A 17242-nucleotide genomic window follows, 5' to 3' on the forward strand; every position below is an offset into this window, starting at 1 on the left:
ATTGGGAAAATTACAAATCAGGTAGTCAGTGAAATAATTCATTGTCACATCCAATCAATAAACTTTGTAAATCAACTCATTTAATTCAAAAAATGATCTATATAGATCAAGCAACCAATTAAACAATTAGCATACACTTTGTAATTAATTAATTTAAGTATCAATCATATAATTAAAACTCCAAATTTAAGCCACAGAATTTAGAATCCTACCTCCTTGTGAACTATTAGGTTCACACTTCTGAATGCTAGCAGATTTGCAGTTTCACAATTCAACTTTGGTGCAGGGTATTTTAAAGTGTTTAAGTTGATTTCAGTTTTAAATTTTCTTTATGTTAGTATAGCTTCCCACCCTTTTTCAGCAAATTGACTTTTTATGTCCCCCAAAGGAGAAGGAGTGTTAATTCTAAATTGGGCAAAGCTGGAATCTGGGAGTACTGACTGGACGTTCTGGGGAAGTGAGACAAGTCCAGAAGTAGTTAAGAAGGCTAGGTATCTGCGTCAGGATGAATTGCATCATTTGCTTTTACTCTGTAAGTGTCCTTGGTGTTTGGAATCAGATCCTGCCAAGTGAACCTGATATTCTTCAGGGAGGAGAACTGTAAAGATCGTCTTGGTTACCTTGAGTTCTTCTGATCTAGAGCATAGATATTTTCTTAATCCTGAACATAAATCAAAGGCCTCTGATTCCCTCCAAATAACTTTTGCTTCCTTTATAGTTTTGTCTCTCTTTTATGATATTTATTTTATTTACATTTATAAATATTCTAGCTAATGTAGTGCTTACTTGTTCCTCCTGCTATACTCTAAGCTTCCTTTGAGGGCTGATACTCAATCTCATCTTTGATCAAAGGGGTTAAGTTCTGGGTCTTATCTATTAACAGGGGCTCAGTAAATATTTGTTGAAAGAATAGAGCAGTATAAATGTTCTCCTTTCACATTGTTTTTCTCCCCATTTGTGGTGCCATGTGTTTTCTCTTTATCAAATGAAGTAGGATTTGGGAGATCTAACTGTATCACCAGGCTTTGGGGTAAAAAATAGTAGTGTCCCAGTTTGCTGTACACCATAGCTTCTGGTCTCTGCATCCCTCCCTCACCTTGGTGTTCACTTACCTTTTTGGTTTTTCTTACAGTGACAATGTCAGTGCCTACTGCCTGCATATTGCCGAGGATGATGGGGAGGTTGACACAGATTTCCCCCCACTGGATTCCAATGAGCCCATTCATAAGTTTGGCTTCAGTACTTTGGCCTTGGTTGAAAAGTATTCATCTCCTGGTCTGACATCCAAAGAGTCGCTCTTTGTTCGAATGTAAGTATTGATTCTGTTACTTATCTCAGTATCTCACCTCTACCTTCTAGTACTTTGGATTTGACTTTGGCTTTGTTCATCAAATGAATGATATTTGGTATCTGGAGAGTCAGCGTGTAATGATTACTTTCAGAGAGATGTTGGGGACGACATTTGCACTGTATTCTATGCCTCTGCACCTGGATTAAATGCAGGCTGCTTTGCAGTAGCAAATTGTATTAGGTATATCTTGAATGTCATGTCTCGGAAACAGACCTCTGGAAATACTGGGGTACTTTGGGGCCTATGAAGGACAAATTTGGGGTTTCCCTCTTTCTCATTAAGGAATCCAAACTGAAAATGTGCATTGCAGCCACTTCCCTTTTGTGACTTAAAATACTTCTTTTTCTCTCCAACTTTGTTCAAATCAAATTTGATTTTTCTTAGTTGCCTTCCATTAGACTGAGCAGAGGTTCTTAATCCTTCCTGTGCCTTTGGTAGTCAGGTAAAGCCTACAGAAGCCCTTCTCAGAAAAGTGTTTGTAAATGCAGAGAGTAAAATTCACAGGAGTACAAAAGAATTCCATTATATTTAAATAGTTATCAAATTATTAAACAAATTTGTGATATAGTAGTATGTACTGGCTTTATTAATACCTTAAATGACAAGATCCAGAGGCAGGTCTAACAGTAACTCCTGATGTCTCTTGTTTCAAAGTAGTGGTAAGTGTAAATGATATTTGAGAACTCTGCAACAATTGTAATGTGCTATGATGGTATCTGTGGTTTCTGTTCATGACAGAGTCACCAGTACTGCTCATATGACTGTGGTTTGTTGACCGCATTCATAATTCAAGGAGATGCTAAATATCAGTTAGAAGTTAGTTAAAATAAAAGTGTAGTTTTTGTCCATTCACATCTGTAGAGCACCTGAGTCTTACACATATATATGTCCTGGTTGTTAGGGGAAAACCTGCAGCGTTTTCTCAGCTTAAGGTCTTCTAACAGAGGCCGTGACAGTCCCACTCCTGGCCATCTCCTGGGAACAATAGCGATCCCTTTGGCACCCCCTGCTGTTAGTAACCAGCAAATTCACTGTCCAGAAGAGGGATTGCTTTAGAGGACTTTCCCCATCTTTTAAAAACATATTGCCTTTGTTTCAGGTTTTTACTAAAAATAGGATTATGTTACCTATGATATATGAGTATTTTGGGTGTTTCTACCCTTGACCAAAGAAAGAAATCTGTGTGCCTGGGAGTGAGCCGGGGGTAGCTCCTCAAGCTTTATTATTGTCATTTTATCCCTACCCTGAAATCATGTTTGGTGTATATAGCATCACATATTTTCCTTCTTTTTACATTTCAGAGGCACTAAAACAACAACTTTAAAGAATATTAAAGTAATTTAAAAGTTTTCCAATGATTCCTCCATCCCAGTATAATTATTTTCATTTTTGCATAATCATTTCCACATGTATATATATTACAGTTTCAGTTCTAGCGTACATATTGTGTTATTTTTACTTAACATTATATTACAAATATTTTGATATCTGTTCTTAATTCCTACAATCTGCATTTATTATGTAATGTCTCAGACCTTAGGTATAAACCTACAGCTGCTTTTCTAACAAACTGTTGATCAGCAAAAATAAAGGGGCTACAGAAACCCTCATGTTTATGCTGTTCCTTTTTGGACTTCACGCAAAGACAGTTCTGTGTAAATGTACAGTTGACTCTGATTTGGAAATCTGAAAATCAGTTCATCCTTGTTATAAAATTTTTTTTACAATTGTAATTATATTGATGTTCATGTTATATAAAATAACTCATTTAATAAAGTAGTACTTGAATTTTTCAAAAAAATCTAGACAGAGACAGCCCCTGTTTTCATGGAGCTTACTGTCTAGTGGGGGGAGAGTTGTCAAACAGATCATTCAAATGTGATGAGCAATACAACAGAAAACTGTACGGGATGAAATGGATGCCTGTCAGAGGATGTTTAGATTGTTTCCTTGTTTTGGTTTTAACAAGTGATTCTATAATGATAGTCCTTATCTATATCCCTTTTATTTCTGTTGAATAACTTCCTTAGGATAATTCCCTGTGAATAGGATTATTGATCAGGGTAGAAACATCTTCAGATACTTGCTTTGTATTGACATATATAGCCTTCTGAAGAGGTATCTATTACAGTGCTACAAATAAAATTCATAAAACCATCTTTTCAGTCTTACCATTACAAGGTGTCATTAGAAGTTTTTTCTTTTTACTTTAAAAGATGTATATAATGAAATGTCAGTAGTTTCTGCTTGAAATTCTATTGTTTATTAATAAATCACTAGAAGAATTGTTCTCATTAGCACATAATTTTTACTACATAAATATTAACATATGATCATAGCAGTCTTTTGATCTGAAAGTCCTTTTTCAAACAAGAGCTTTAAAATCAGTGATTTTCAATAGAATGAGGTTGGGGGTGGTTTGGGCATAACCTTCCCAGGAGAAGCATCTAAGGCTACACAGTGTCTCACTGTGAACCCTACCTTCCAGAGAATGGGAAGAGAGATGAGAAAACAACTGCTTTAAACCTGATACTTTTTTTTTTCCTGAATTACTCCCATCCCTGCACTCTCACTCCCAAACACACACACCACACGGTCAATCCTTTTTTTATTCTAAAGTCCAGGAGTTTATTCAACATGTCTGGAGTGTTTCTGAAAACACAAGGTCAAGTAAAATCTTTATATGTGAGCATTTAGAACAAATGTCAATACATTTTCTCTTTCTTCTTTTTCTCAGTTGTCTGATGAAATAGTACAAATTACTGACCATTTGCCCTGTGTATATTTTTTTGGTTCAACAACCTCCCATTCACCTTTCTGGTCTAAATTCTAAGTTAGAAAAATGTCTCCTGCAAATGCAGGACAGAGCAGACCTTTAGGAGTCTCCAGAGACATATGCAAAGTTTCAGAGAGTGAAGTGCCAGCAAAAGAAGTGAAATCATTGCGGCTTCTCTTCATTCCCTCCCTTTCCTCTTTGCATCTCTCTCCCAGTGCAGAATGGGCGGGAAGTGGCTGCATAGACACTGCACTGAACCAGGAAGAAGGAGCTAGGTTTGACAATGGAAAGTGAATTAGTATTTACTAAGGGCCAACTATGTATATGTTATTTCATTTAATCTGAAAATAGCCCAGTTTTTATTATGACCATTTTAGAGACATGAAAACTGAGGCTGGAAAGTACTGCTCTCAGGCCTGGACTTGACCCCATGCCTAACTTCAAAGTCCATTTTTTTTCCAACACCCTGCTGATGGTTGGGATGTGGGTAGGGGAATCAAGTATTGGTCTAGTCATTCAAGTGAATCCCACTGTCTTTAAGGCCAAAGTTCAAGAGCATGGTGGCCCCTGGAGCCAGACTTCTTGGGTGCCGATTCTGACCTTGCCCTTACTAGTGTGTGTGAAATCTCAGATGAATTACTTGACTTTTCTACGGCTCAGTTAAATGAGGGTAGTAATAATACGTCTCTCATAGAGCTGTTTTGAGGATTGGATGCGTTAATATGTGCAAAGCACTTAGAACAGTGCCTAGCCTAGATAAGCATTATCTAAATAAGTGTTTGCTGCAATTGTTGTTATTATTAATAAAAATCCTCTGAGGGCAAGAACTGGATCATTAGTGCCCCACAACGCCCAGCATAGCTCCATTACTGTGGTGGTAATGGAGTAAATAGAGGGATTGAGTAAAGGCTGAATTTCAATAACTTTTGCTGAACACGGACAGGGGTGTACATTGGAGATCTGCAGACATCCTCTATGGCAGACATCCTTTAAGACAGGGGTCCCCAACCCCTGGGCTGCGGACTGGTACCTGTCCGCGGCCTGTTAGGAACCAGGCTGCACAGCAGGAGGTGAGCGGCGGGCGAGCGAGCAAAGCTTCATCTGCCGCTACCCGTCGCTCGCCTTACCGCCTGAACCATCTTTGCGTTACTGCCTAACCCCATCCCTGCGCCTAGCACAGGGCTTCCTAGAGAAGGAATGAACGAATGAATCTTCAGGTGTCTGTGGGCTGCTCGGGGAGAAGGGGGCCCTTGGGCAAGCTTTCTGTCCCACCTTGCTTTCTGAGCCCACTTAACCTCTTCTACAGCCCTGTTTCTGCCTTTTGAATACCATGAAGCCCCAGGTTGCCTTCTGTTTTTCAGAGGCCCTCATACCGTTCAACCAGGAGTCCCCAGTATACCATCTTTCCCTACTCCAAATGAGGCAGCATAGCCTTTGAACTTAGGCTAACCTGGGTTCAAGTTTCAGCTTCACTAGTGACTTGCTCCATGACTGTGGTCTCAGTTTCTTCATCTGTAAAGTGAGGATGGTAATTACTACTTCATGGATTTGTTATGAGGAATGTTCTTAAATGTAAGTAATGTACAGACCTCTTTTAAAGGAAAATTAATTCTCCTGGAACTTCAGTGTTTGCCCAAATTTTTTATTACAAAGTTACTTAAACACATACAAATGTAAAATTCTAGCTATAAATTCCATGTCTTTATGCAATCCAAAAAAATTACAAATTAAATGCAAATAAAACTATAACATTAATAAAATAAAAATTAGCAACTTTAATGCAACATGATATTTTGCTGAAATTAAATCACTGATGTGGGGTTTAATGGATGTTAATTGTTTTACTTGTCAACTTGAATCTTCTGATTTTCATATGAAACATCAGACTATCATATTATTTGTCCTTTTAAACGATGAATGTATTTTTAGGTACTAGTCCATTATATCAGTGGGCCAATTGATTTATAGTGCACTACCCCCCCCCCCCAAATTTTAAATGTTTTTTAATTGGAAAAATAAAGAACATTTCCGCTAGGATGACCAGTTTATGCCAGTCCTACCCAGGATTTTCCCTGTTTTATCTTTTATTTTTTGGCTATGCCGCATAGCTTGCAGGGTCTCAGTTCCCTAGCCAGGTATTAAACCTGGGCCACGACAGTGAAAGCCCAGAATCCTAATCACTAAGCCCGGAATCCCTTCCCCACCAGGGAACTGACTGTTTTAAAATAGAAAGTCCTAAGTCCGAGAGCACCCCACTCAGTCCCGGGTGAACCAGGATGATGGGTCACCTTACTTTCTGCTGTTGTCAGTTGGTTCTGTTCATAGATGGGCTCTCTGCCTCATTTGTCCTGTGCACAGTGTGACTTGCATACTGCAGGAGATGAATTCTTCAGAGATCAGCAAGTCTGTTCCATAAAGAGCCTTGGGTACACTTCTCCTGTCACTTCTCCTTATTCACCAAACTGTTTTGGCATGTAGCTTGCACTGATGCTGTTTGGCCTTTCTAAGTCTATTACTGATGTTAAATAACCAGCTGCTAGGATACTCAACCCTCCAAATCTCACCAGCTTATCCCACATGTTGGCAAACTTTTTCTATAAAGGACAATGTAGTTAATATTTTAGGCTTGCAGGCCATACAGTCTCTGTGGGTCAACTCTGCCATCATAATGCGAAAGTAGCCATAGAAAATACGTAAATGAATGGACATGGGCTAGATTGGTTGACCTGGCTTTATTATATGTTTATTTCTTGTTCACATCTGTCTAATGAAGGTCAGGTGGCTCTCCTCCAAGCAGTGACTCAGAGCTCCCCCAGCTGGATGGAGAATGAGGAACATGGAAGACTGGGAATGGTCTATATCCGTATCTTATCTATCTATTGCTTGTATAAGTCACTATATATACATCTATTTATCTATCTGTATAAAATTCTGCTTTTCAGTGAAAAGTATATGTACATGATTTTCATTGAACTAAAAGCAAAATTTTTAAATTCTGAAACTCAGGAGAGCCTGTGAATGCATCTTTTGACCCTAGGGGGTCCATGAACCTCAGGTAGGAAATGCTGCTATGAGAAAATTAGCTCAGACCCTAGTGTGTAGGAAGTGTTATGTAGTTGCTATTTGTTGTTTTTATCAGAGATTTATCAGCCTGAATAGTTCACACTAAGTTGTATGTGGGGTTTAACTTTTCTTTGGGTTATTTTATTTTTTATTTTTTTGCGGTATGTGGGCCTCTCACTGTTGTGGCCTCTCCCGTTGCGGAGCACAGGCTCCGGACGTGCAGGCTCAGCGGCCATGGCTCACGGGCCCAGCCGCTCCGTGGCATTTGGGATCTTCCCAGACCGGGGCACGAACCTGTGTCCCCTGCATTGGCAGGCGGACTCTCAACCACTGCGCCACCAGGGAAGCCCTCTTTGGGTTATTTTTTATTGCACAATTAATACATGTCCATTATATTGGGTTGGCCCAAAAGTTCATTCGGGTTTTTCCATAAGATCTTACAGAAAACAAAATAGGAAAAATTAGAAAATCTGTTTTTCATATAAAAAAATTTCAAATTTCTCTTTGTTCCATCATGCAGAGATAATGACTTATTACATTATATAATGATTTACATTTAAAAACAGGAGCTAGTTAACTTAAATGAATCCCTAATTGGAAAAGTGTTTTGTGGAAAAGAGTGTGGAGCTGGATACCTTTTGATGTTCTTACTGAGTTGGGGCTAGGCTGGTTTTGCCCTCCCAGGCCCTTGGGCCCCAGGAAACCCCTGGAAATAGAGTTGTCGTTAGGGGAAGGAGAATGGATTACTCTAACAAAGTGCAAATTAGGAGGCTGTTAGTGGACACGGCCCCCTTTACCAGATCAGCAAGCGGATTTCTAAGGTATCCATTGTTCTTGATTGATTTTGGATAGACAGAGCAAATGTGTATGTAAACAGGAGTCCCTAACTTGCTGACTGCTAGTAGCTACTCTGAGCCTAAGCATTGAAGTTGTTTGGCTGTCAGGAGTGTCGGGGGGGAGAAGTAGGGGACAGAGAGGTATGGGGGGGTGGCCCCTAATGCTAGTTAAGAGCTGGATCTCAGCTGGTTTTCAGCATCTGAAGAAGTGCTCCTTGCCAACAATGACCACGCCAAGGCCTTTAAACATAGTAGGACAAGGGAAAATGAAAATGAGATCTTGGAGTGGACAGGAGAGGAACTTGCGTTGTCCATCTCTTCCCATCCCCCAGCATGGGCTAATTCAATCAGAATTTGTGAAACTGAGTTGACTTTAAAAATGGCAATGACAGGGCTTCCCTGGTGGCGCAGTGGTTGAGAGTCCGCCTGCCGATGCAGGGGACACGGGTTCGTGCCCCGGTCCAGGAAGATCCCACATGCCACAGAGCGGCTGGGCCTGTGAGCCATGGCTGCTGAGCCTGCACGTCCAGAGCCTGTGCTCCGCAACGGCAGAGGCCACAACAGTGAGAGGCCCGTGTACTGCAAAAAAAAAAAAAAAAAAAAAAAAAAATGGCAATGACAAAAGCAGCTGGGGTGGTGTCATTGCGTTACGTGTGTTGACATTAATGTTTCACACTGGGATCCTACTCTGGGGTGGGGAAGAAGGGCTTTAAGGGAAGAAAAGTCAAAAACAATAAAACGGACAGAATCTTCCTAGATCAGAAGTCAGTTAATTAAATTGCCCTCCTATATATGTGTTTTACTTAAAATGTTTAATATGTCAGGTGGATATGGGAAAGGAATCATTTTAACCAAGAGCTGCAGAGCAAATAGAATCCAGTTAGGATTTTGCTATTTGGGAAATGGACCACGGGGTAGACGTTGGAGGATCTTGTACCAGAAGCTGGGCTGCCTCAGTCAGTGTGGCCCAGAGAGCTCCCAGAGACTGCTGTGGCTTCTCTTGGCTCTGCATAAAGGGAAAGGTTAGCTGCTTTTTTAGGAGGCATGCCCTAGATTCATTGTTCTTTCCTGTATGAGGGCCTTTCAAAAAAGGGTCTCAGTGGTTTTAGTATACATTCTTGATGAGATCTCCCCAATACGCCCTAAGTGACCAGACCGTTATGAAAAGATATCATTAGTTTGAAAACTCACATACTCTTAATGTGATATTGCCTTAATGGTCTTGAGAGGAGGTAGTGGGAGTGAGGGGAAGAAATGAGCGTTTTTGCACACTCAGTTTGGTGCCCCTAGTAGCCATTATCTCATTTATTCCTTATAAGCAACGTATCTTTATAATATATAAGCTGAGGATCAGAGACAGGTAGTTATTTACCCAAGGTCATGCAGTTTGGTAAGGGGCAGGGCTAAAATAGGGCAAGGAATAAAATAAGATGCCTGTGCTCTTTGTAACCAGGCCTGACAACATGGCTATAAATTATCCTAGTTATTTATTGTTTGCTTGAGTCATAGAGGACCAACTGTGTGTTGTTTCTTTTCATTCTGTTGTATTAGCAAACATTTTCATTGTCCAGATTGTCCTCGTGTATGGAAGTGAAACATACGCAGCCTGTTTAATTTTGTATTTGTAAATCTGACTTGATTTCCTTTTTGGCAACAGCTACTGTCTAGAGAAAAGAAAAGATTTTTCTTTGTGTCTGTTTAAAGTGACAGAAATATTGGAGTAAGTAATAAAGATGGAAAGCATTAATTACATACTTCTAAGAATTTAAAGGTCAGACAAGCTAAATATGTATGTTTTGCTCACTGGAATGTCTGTCTGTTGAAATTGTGTCAGGATAACTTTGTTCCTACAATAAAAGCACATATTTTAGATAGCCATCAACTTACTTTGGTATCCAAAAATTATACCAGATTGTTGCTTTATTCGCTATATATCTTAAAAGTTTGGGACTCACATTTCTGATATTAATGTGATTTGTTTCATGATCCACCCCCTTTGGCCATGTTTAGTTACTATGTCTCATTTTGCTTTCCTCTGTTCTCCCCTCAGCTTGTGTTGGAGTCTGTCAGCTGCTGCTATGTACCTGTCAGGCTAGTGACTTGTAATGTTTATTAATACAGCGTCAGTCTTGCTGTTGAAAAAACCGTGATGCTTCTCAGAAGGGTGCGATAGAACGAAGCTTTTGATTTCCAGATCCTGTCTGCACTGTGTGGTGAATACATTCTCAGATGTTATGCAGTTCACTGACCTGACAGTTGTGGAACCCCGCCTGGGACCCCATTTCAGCAGGACATATTTGAACAGAAACAGTTTGCAAAACTTTACACACTTAAACTCCTGCCAAGGCAAACTGTTAGCCACTTGAGTTTGTTATAAATACCCAGTGGCAGTGGTTGGAGGTAGCCCACGGTGTGTTTTATATTCTGAACTGAATGTGAGTGTCTTTGCGGTTATATAGAGTAGTAAATAATTGAGTTTGATTAGGGAGAGGGACCTCATTATCCCCCACCTGTGCCCAGCTGGAAGGGGAGGGTCGAAATGAAGCCATTAGCTGTCTCTCTTACTGGCATCTCAAAGAGCTCAAATACATCTGTGTCTTATTTTCTTTTCTGGCACAATCAGTCGAGCAAGCTAAGCAGGCATGACCGGATTTGGCAAGTCCCAAGGACTCTGGCAAAGATAGACAAGGAGAAGGCGGAGGGCAGTCATTTTGGCTTCTCACTGCCCATTAGTCTAGTGAGTTATGTTTTTGGAAAATGTCTCTTTTGAGAAAGAGTACTTTGTCCAATGTCAAATATCACATACTCACACAATACGCTTTGATCTTTAAAAAAAAAATTTTTGTCAGTGCAAGGGGAAACAAAATGTGGCATTCCCACTAGTGTAAACTCTCTTTATGGATAAAGAAATACCCGAAGGACTTCCTTTAAAGCAGGCATGCTGCAGTTATTATAAGGCTTTCTCTTGCTCATATATTTTCATTTTCTACCTTGAAATGCTCAAAAATGAACATGCATGGAATTGGGACCAGAGCAGGCTGGGAACCAAAGGAGTACGTCTTCATCACGATTATGAACTGGTCAGGACTGGAGGAGGGAGTGCTACTCTTGGCAGCCTTTTCCCACTTTCACAAACTGATACTGTGGCTCAGGAAACCAGGACGTTTTCCAAGGGCTTTTAAAAAGCAGCCTTGTAGGTCATATGGTTAGTCTAAGAGCTGGGACATTTATAAACAAACTGAATTTGTTACAGTGGGAGTTGACCTTTTCCATAGATTGGTCAGTGGTTCCAATCTGGAAGATATGCTCTCTGGAAGTCTCTTCTTCCCCTTAATCCCCCCAAACTCCCTTGGCCATAGGGAGGTTTAAAACACAGCCTTTGGAGTCTGGCTGACCTGGGTTCAAGTTCTGGTTCTTCCACTTCTTAGCTGTGCAATTCCGGGTATGTGTCTCAACCTTGCCAAACCTCAGTTTCCTCCATTATAAAATGGGACTGATGATAACACCTACCTTTTCTGGGAGGAGTAAATGAACAAAGTAAGTGCTCAGTAAATGTTGACTGAAGTCATTTTCTCATCATCGTATATCACTTCTTTGTATGAAGAAAAGCTGATAGTTATTATATTACCTATTGCTTATTAAACATTTATTTTATGACAGGTATTATGTTAATTATTTTAGAAGTATTTAGCCCTGACAGCAATCTTATAGTCTAAGAATTAGCCTCATTTTGTAGATGAGAAAACTAGAAGTTAGAAAGATGTAGCATTTACCCAAGGAAGACAGAGCTGGGACTCCAGAGCAGGCTCTATTCTAGAACTTGCTGTGCTCTGCTGCCTTCTGGCGTTGCCACCGTTTTTTCAGTACGATACAGAGCTAAATGACGGCTCTGTTTTGGGACCTCGCCACTAAGAAGCTTCCCTAATCCCCCTCACCCCTGCCGGCTGGGTTAAGTGCCCCTGTGTTTCGGCAGCACTCTGAGCTTGCCATCACCTTTGTGCTTATCATGCAGAACGACAATTCTTTGTTTGCTTCTTTGTCTTTCTCTCCCACCGGACTGTGCTACTTGGATTAGGGACCGTATTGTTGATGTCTGAATCCAAAATAGGATCTTTAATAGATGAGTGACCTCAGGTAAATTCCCTAATATTTCCGACCTCAGTTTTTGCAAAATGGATATAATTTATTAGTGCCTATTTGAGGGTAGAATGAGTTAATGCAGATGTAAAAGGCTTAACACAGCACTTGGCACATACTAAGTGCTCAGTAGGTAGTAGATGCTACTATTATTGTTGTAACTGTTGAATAATAACATCTTGTACTCTGCAGAAGCAGACACTTAATAAATCTCACTGGATTTCTCTGCGTTATCACCATGATTTTTGACTTCCACCATCCCCACCCAAAGCTGAGTTAAGCCGAGGTGGAACGTACCTACTTCTCTGGTTTACTTTCTCAAAAAGGCAAACCTTAAAACCGGAGCCCAGGGTGCCCTGCTTTGAGCTTCAGGGGGGTTTTGACGCCTGGGCCAGGGGCTGCTTACTGATAGTGTCCCAGTGCTGCCACCATGCCCAGCCAACTGCACATTTTCATGGCCCTGTGTTATCAATTATGAGCAATGAAGGTTGAGATCCATTCCCCCAAATAAGCAATATCTCCTGGGGGTTTTGGGGAAATGGGCTGAATGGGGCCTCTTCTCTTGGGGTGATGACTTGGGACAGGGCAACACAAGAGAAGGAACCTCGTAAACCCCTTTTACTGTTTGCCAGCCTTAGTTCCAGGCGCTTGGCATTCATTGTCTATTTTATCCTCCTGGCAATTCTGTAGGGACATGGCCTCCTCATTTCGTGGATGCAGCTGAGGTTCCCACATGTTAAGACAACATTTTGGTTAGCCATGGAGCCAGGCTTTGAACCAAAAGGTATCTCCCAGCCCATGTGTCTTCCTCTCCAATATGTTGCCTTCCAACTTGGGTTCTGATTCAGCTCTGCCCCTATAAATGGAATCTAAGCTTCTCAGATAAAGACTGTGCCCCTACTTCTCTCTCTGTCCACCGCCGCCTCTAGGTCAGTGCTTAGTGCAGAAATGCTCATTGTGTTAGGTTAATGCTGGTATAAAAACTTCCCTCTGGTAACTGAGTGGCTTTGCACTGGAACAGAGCTGAATTCCTCAAGTGAGTAATCTCTTTTTAAAATGCCCATACGTTTTTCAGTGTTTGCGAGACTTGACAGGACCTAACATGGAATTGACTGAAGCACTCCTGGCAGCATTCAGTCAGCTCCCTGAGGTGGCGCTTCATCCTGGACCCAGCACGGGCAATCCAAGGAGCTGTGGAAGGGTAGCTGCTTCTGCTCAGTGCCCCTAGAACGCCCTGCGCTGGCAGAAAAGAAGCTGTCTGTCCACGAGGGGAGCTGGGGGAGGAGCAGTTTCCTAGCTGAGAGTGGGTTTGCAGCCTACCTGTCTGTCCATCCATCTGCCTGTCTGTCCAAGGGCTGGTCATCCCCGGCGCAGGTCACAACCCAGAGACTGAAATGCAGTGCCATGAAGAAGGGAAGCAGGGCTAGCACCCTCCCCGCCTGCTGCCCCGGGTCCCTCAAGCTCATCGTCCCCTCAGTCTCAGACCCAGTGCCCAACATTAAATAAAAGTGCCTTTACAGGATGTATTTCCGTAGACATTTTAGAAAGCCCATAAAAAGTCCTGGATATGAAGAAATGAGGCATAAAACCCAGACTCTTTGGAAGTCAAGCTGAAAATTGTGGTAGCAAGTCTCCATATCCATTTATTAAATGGGAGCGTAACTTAACAGTTGCACCTACATGGATTCTGAGAACCACTTAGATCCTGTACTCTTGTGTTTTAGAAACATTAAGTGCCGTAGACTTGGGACAAGATCCAAGGTTGTCGTTCGTCTGGAGGGAGAGGAGTGAGTGGAGCGCGAGGCTGACCTGAGGAAACTTTCATTAGGTCTGGCTGAGGGCGCAGGACGTGGGTCACAACCTCTTTCTCCTTTAAATGTGCACGTTTTCACCGAAACCGAGCCCCCAGAGTGAGATCCCGCACGCCCGCGAAGGCACATTCCCAGTGCCGAGCATGCCCCTTCCCTCCACTGTTGTTTTCATTTTCCTCTCATGAACCTTGCTACCCTGGCTTCAGCACAGAGGCTGTAAAGGAAGATGGAGAGCCAAGTTACCTCAGAATGATCACTATCGTTAACATTCACGGGTGGTTCACTTATCATTCCTGACTGCACAGACATGGCAGCCGCTCGGAAGCGTCCGCAGGTGTAGCATGGTGATACATATTACAGTGTGCCACAATGGATTTATGTATTCTGTAACAAAAGAAAAGTGTAATGAAAAAATACAGAAGGTAATCCTTTATTCCTCCACCACACAGTTTATCAGTAATGCCTGTGGATGATAAGTGCCAGGGATTTCCTCCACATGCTTTAACCTTGTCACCCAGGTATGTTTTGGTAAAATGACAGAAAAATACAGACTAGGGATTTTCCTCTGTTCAAAAATCTTTTCAAAGGACACTTTTAATTTATGGAAGTTAGTCCAAACACAAGGCTTCCTTTTGAGCTTTTAGTCCGCCTTCGCTGAAAAGATAAATGTATTGGTTGGAAATAACGCTATCAGCCAGCAGCAGATTAGGGGAGAATGTAAGCAATTTACAAGCAGACTCAAATCTAAAATAGTTCAGGTGGAACCCGGACAGATGGGAGTTTGGGAGATCTAGCCCAATACTAGCTTGCGAGTACCCAAGAACTGGTGTTCCTTTTAGGTCCTCCTCATCCATCGCCCAGCATATTGTCACAGATGGAGCGCGTACTGACTTCCGAGGAGAAAGCAGAGGAAGGCAAGTCTGAAAGCGAATGATTGGCATTTGTTCCAAACACACGCTGGCCTGGTGCCAGAGCAAATACCCGCAAGTTTATAAATGCACAAGGCACTTTATGTTTCAGAACTCTTGCCAGAGCATCACTTACTACCTCGCTCCCTAAATATAGTTTTTAAAAAAGCTATTTCTTATTTTGCTTTGATCAGTAAAATAAACTTTTAAAGATTGTTCTGGGATGGGGTCCAGCTTCTGAGGTAAAGAACGGCCGGGGCTCAGGCATGATTCAGTAACAGAGTGTTCAGTAAAATTAGCTTGACAGTTCTCAGGCCTGCTGTTCGAGAGCAAAACTTGACCAAGTTAAAATGGATGATCGTGCTGGCTAGAGCAGCATTGGCTTTTGCCTTTTAACAAATGGAATGTCAAGGATTAAACAGCAAGCCGTATGGAGAGGAGGGGGTGTGGAGATGTCTTTGTATTAGGGAAGCAAATTGGGTCCTTGGTTTTGAGATCAGCCCCCAGCCCCCTTGGAAAGCCAGCCACCTGGTTGGGTCCAAACTAGGTTTAAGACCCCTTCCCAGCCTGTCCTACCATTGGGAAGCTTTTCCATGGCTTAGCTTGGGGCTTGGCTTTTCTTTCAGTTTTCTTGTCAGTATGAAGTTCTGCCATGTTTTTTGGCTGTGTTCCGCTTTGAGATTCTTATGGGGAAATGGGAAGGCAACCAAACTCCTTGTGGCAATTCCCATGTTCCATAGTTGGAAACTTGGGTCCCATTTGTTACATGAGCTGCTTGGAATTGGCCTGTTTTGTTTCAGTGCCCAAGCATAGTGAGTAGTATCTGTGATACCTGCTATTGCAGTTAACGGTCTTAGTGAAGTTATCCCTCACCCAGGGATGGGCTTCTTTTTTTTTTTTTTTTTTTTTTTTTTTTTTTTTTTGCGGTACGCGGGCCTCTCACTGTTGTGGCCTCTCCCATTGCGGAGCACAGGCTCCGGACGCGCAGGCTCAGCGGCCATGGCTCACGGGCCCAGCCGCTCCGCGGCATGTGGGATCCTCCCAGACCGGGGCACGAACCCGTGTCCCCTGCATTGGCAGGCGGACTCTCAACCACTGCGCCACCAGGGAAGCCCTGGGCTTCTTTTTTAAGCCTACTTGTTCCTTACCAGTTTTTTCTTATCTAGATGACCCCACCCCACCCCAAGTGTGATTGGCTAGAAGCTTATAAGTAGTGTTATTATTTTGTCGTAATTATTTACGCTTCAGCTAATATTTTGCTTGACCTTCTAAGAGTAAGTAGATTAAAACATTACTACTGAAGTGTACACAGACTGTGTATTTTTTTAATGCTTGTTTATTTATTTATTTGCTTGCTAGTTAGGGAGAGTCTTTGTTTTCCTTATTCTAAATTGCTTTGGGCTATCATATCCACCCCCCCACCCCCCATTTCCCCTCCAGGGCTCCATGAGCTTTAATATAATGGTAGTATCTGCCTGCAGTGACATCTACTGACACAGCCAAGTTTATCGTTTGTTAGTCCTTGCTGCAGGATTTGGCTTGGGAACCAACACTAGGAAGCCATGGTACTAGTGACCCACACAGACCAATTGGATTCAATTTAAGATAAATAGAAACATCTTCCCTAATTCTGCCCTGTCTTTCACTTGGAACCGTTCATATTAGAATGCTTTTCTCACGCGTGCGTCGCTCTCTCTCTGTCTCTCTCTCTTTTTCGAGCTAGAAGTTTGTTTATTTAACCCTTTTAAAAATAATTGACACTTCATTGTACACTTACTCAAACTGAAACTCAGTGAGGACTGTATTAACATCTCTTTGGTTGAATATTGGTCTTGATTTAATGTTTGTCTTTTCCTACAGAAATGCTGCTCATGGATTCTCCCTTATTCAGGTGGACAACACAAAGGTCACCATGAAAGAAATCTTGCTAAAGGCAGTGAAGCGAAGAAAAGGATCCCAGAAAATTTCAGGTGGGACAGTTAAATCATACTCTGGCAACAGAAGCTTAACCCTTTGTTAAAAGTGCTGGGTGTGGGTGTTGGTGTGGGTGTGGGTATGGGTGGGTGTTTGATGGCTGGCTAGATTGGTTCAGATGTCATTGCTGGGTTCAGTAGCAAGTGTACAGCAGAAAAGTGACTTTAAGCTGCCCCTGGGCCCAAGGAAGGGATTGGGTCAGTGACATATGTGAGAAGAATGTGTCCATGTCGCTTATGGAAGCTTCATCATTAATTTGCAATAGATTAAGACAAAACTACTTGAGCTAACTATTAGTTGGCGTAAAGCTGTCTGGAAAACTGATCTAACCCTAAATTTGAAGCACTGCTTTTAATTTCATGTTTTCATGTAGTTTTCCATGGGGG

General features: G+C 41.8%; 1 protein-coding gene across 1 annotated transcript in view; it reads left to right on the forward strand.

Moving 5' to 3' along the window:
* MAPKAP1 (MAPK associated protein 1) overlaps window positions 1-17242 on the forward strand; it is a 229780-nt gene that overhangs the window by 118803 nt on the left and 93735 nt on the right. Inside the window, exons 6-7 of the mRNA XM_079705813.1 lie at window positions 1133-1309; window positions 16743-16852. Of these exons, the coding sequence (XP_079561939.1) occupies window positions 1133-1309; window positions 16743-16852 (287 nt within the window). The remainder of the gene's footprint in view (window positions 1-1132; window positions 1310-16742; window positions 16853-17242) is intronic.

This window comes from Hyperoodon ampullatus (genome assembly GCF_949752795.1).
Source record: "Hyperoodon ampullatus genome assembly, chromosome: 6".
NCBI lineage: Eukaryota > Metazoa > Chordata > Mammalia > Artiodactyla > Ziphiidae > Hyperoodon > Hyperoodon ampullatus.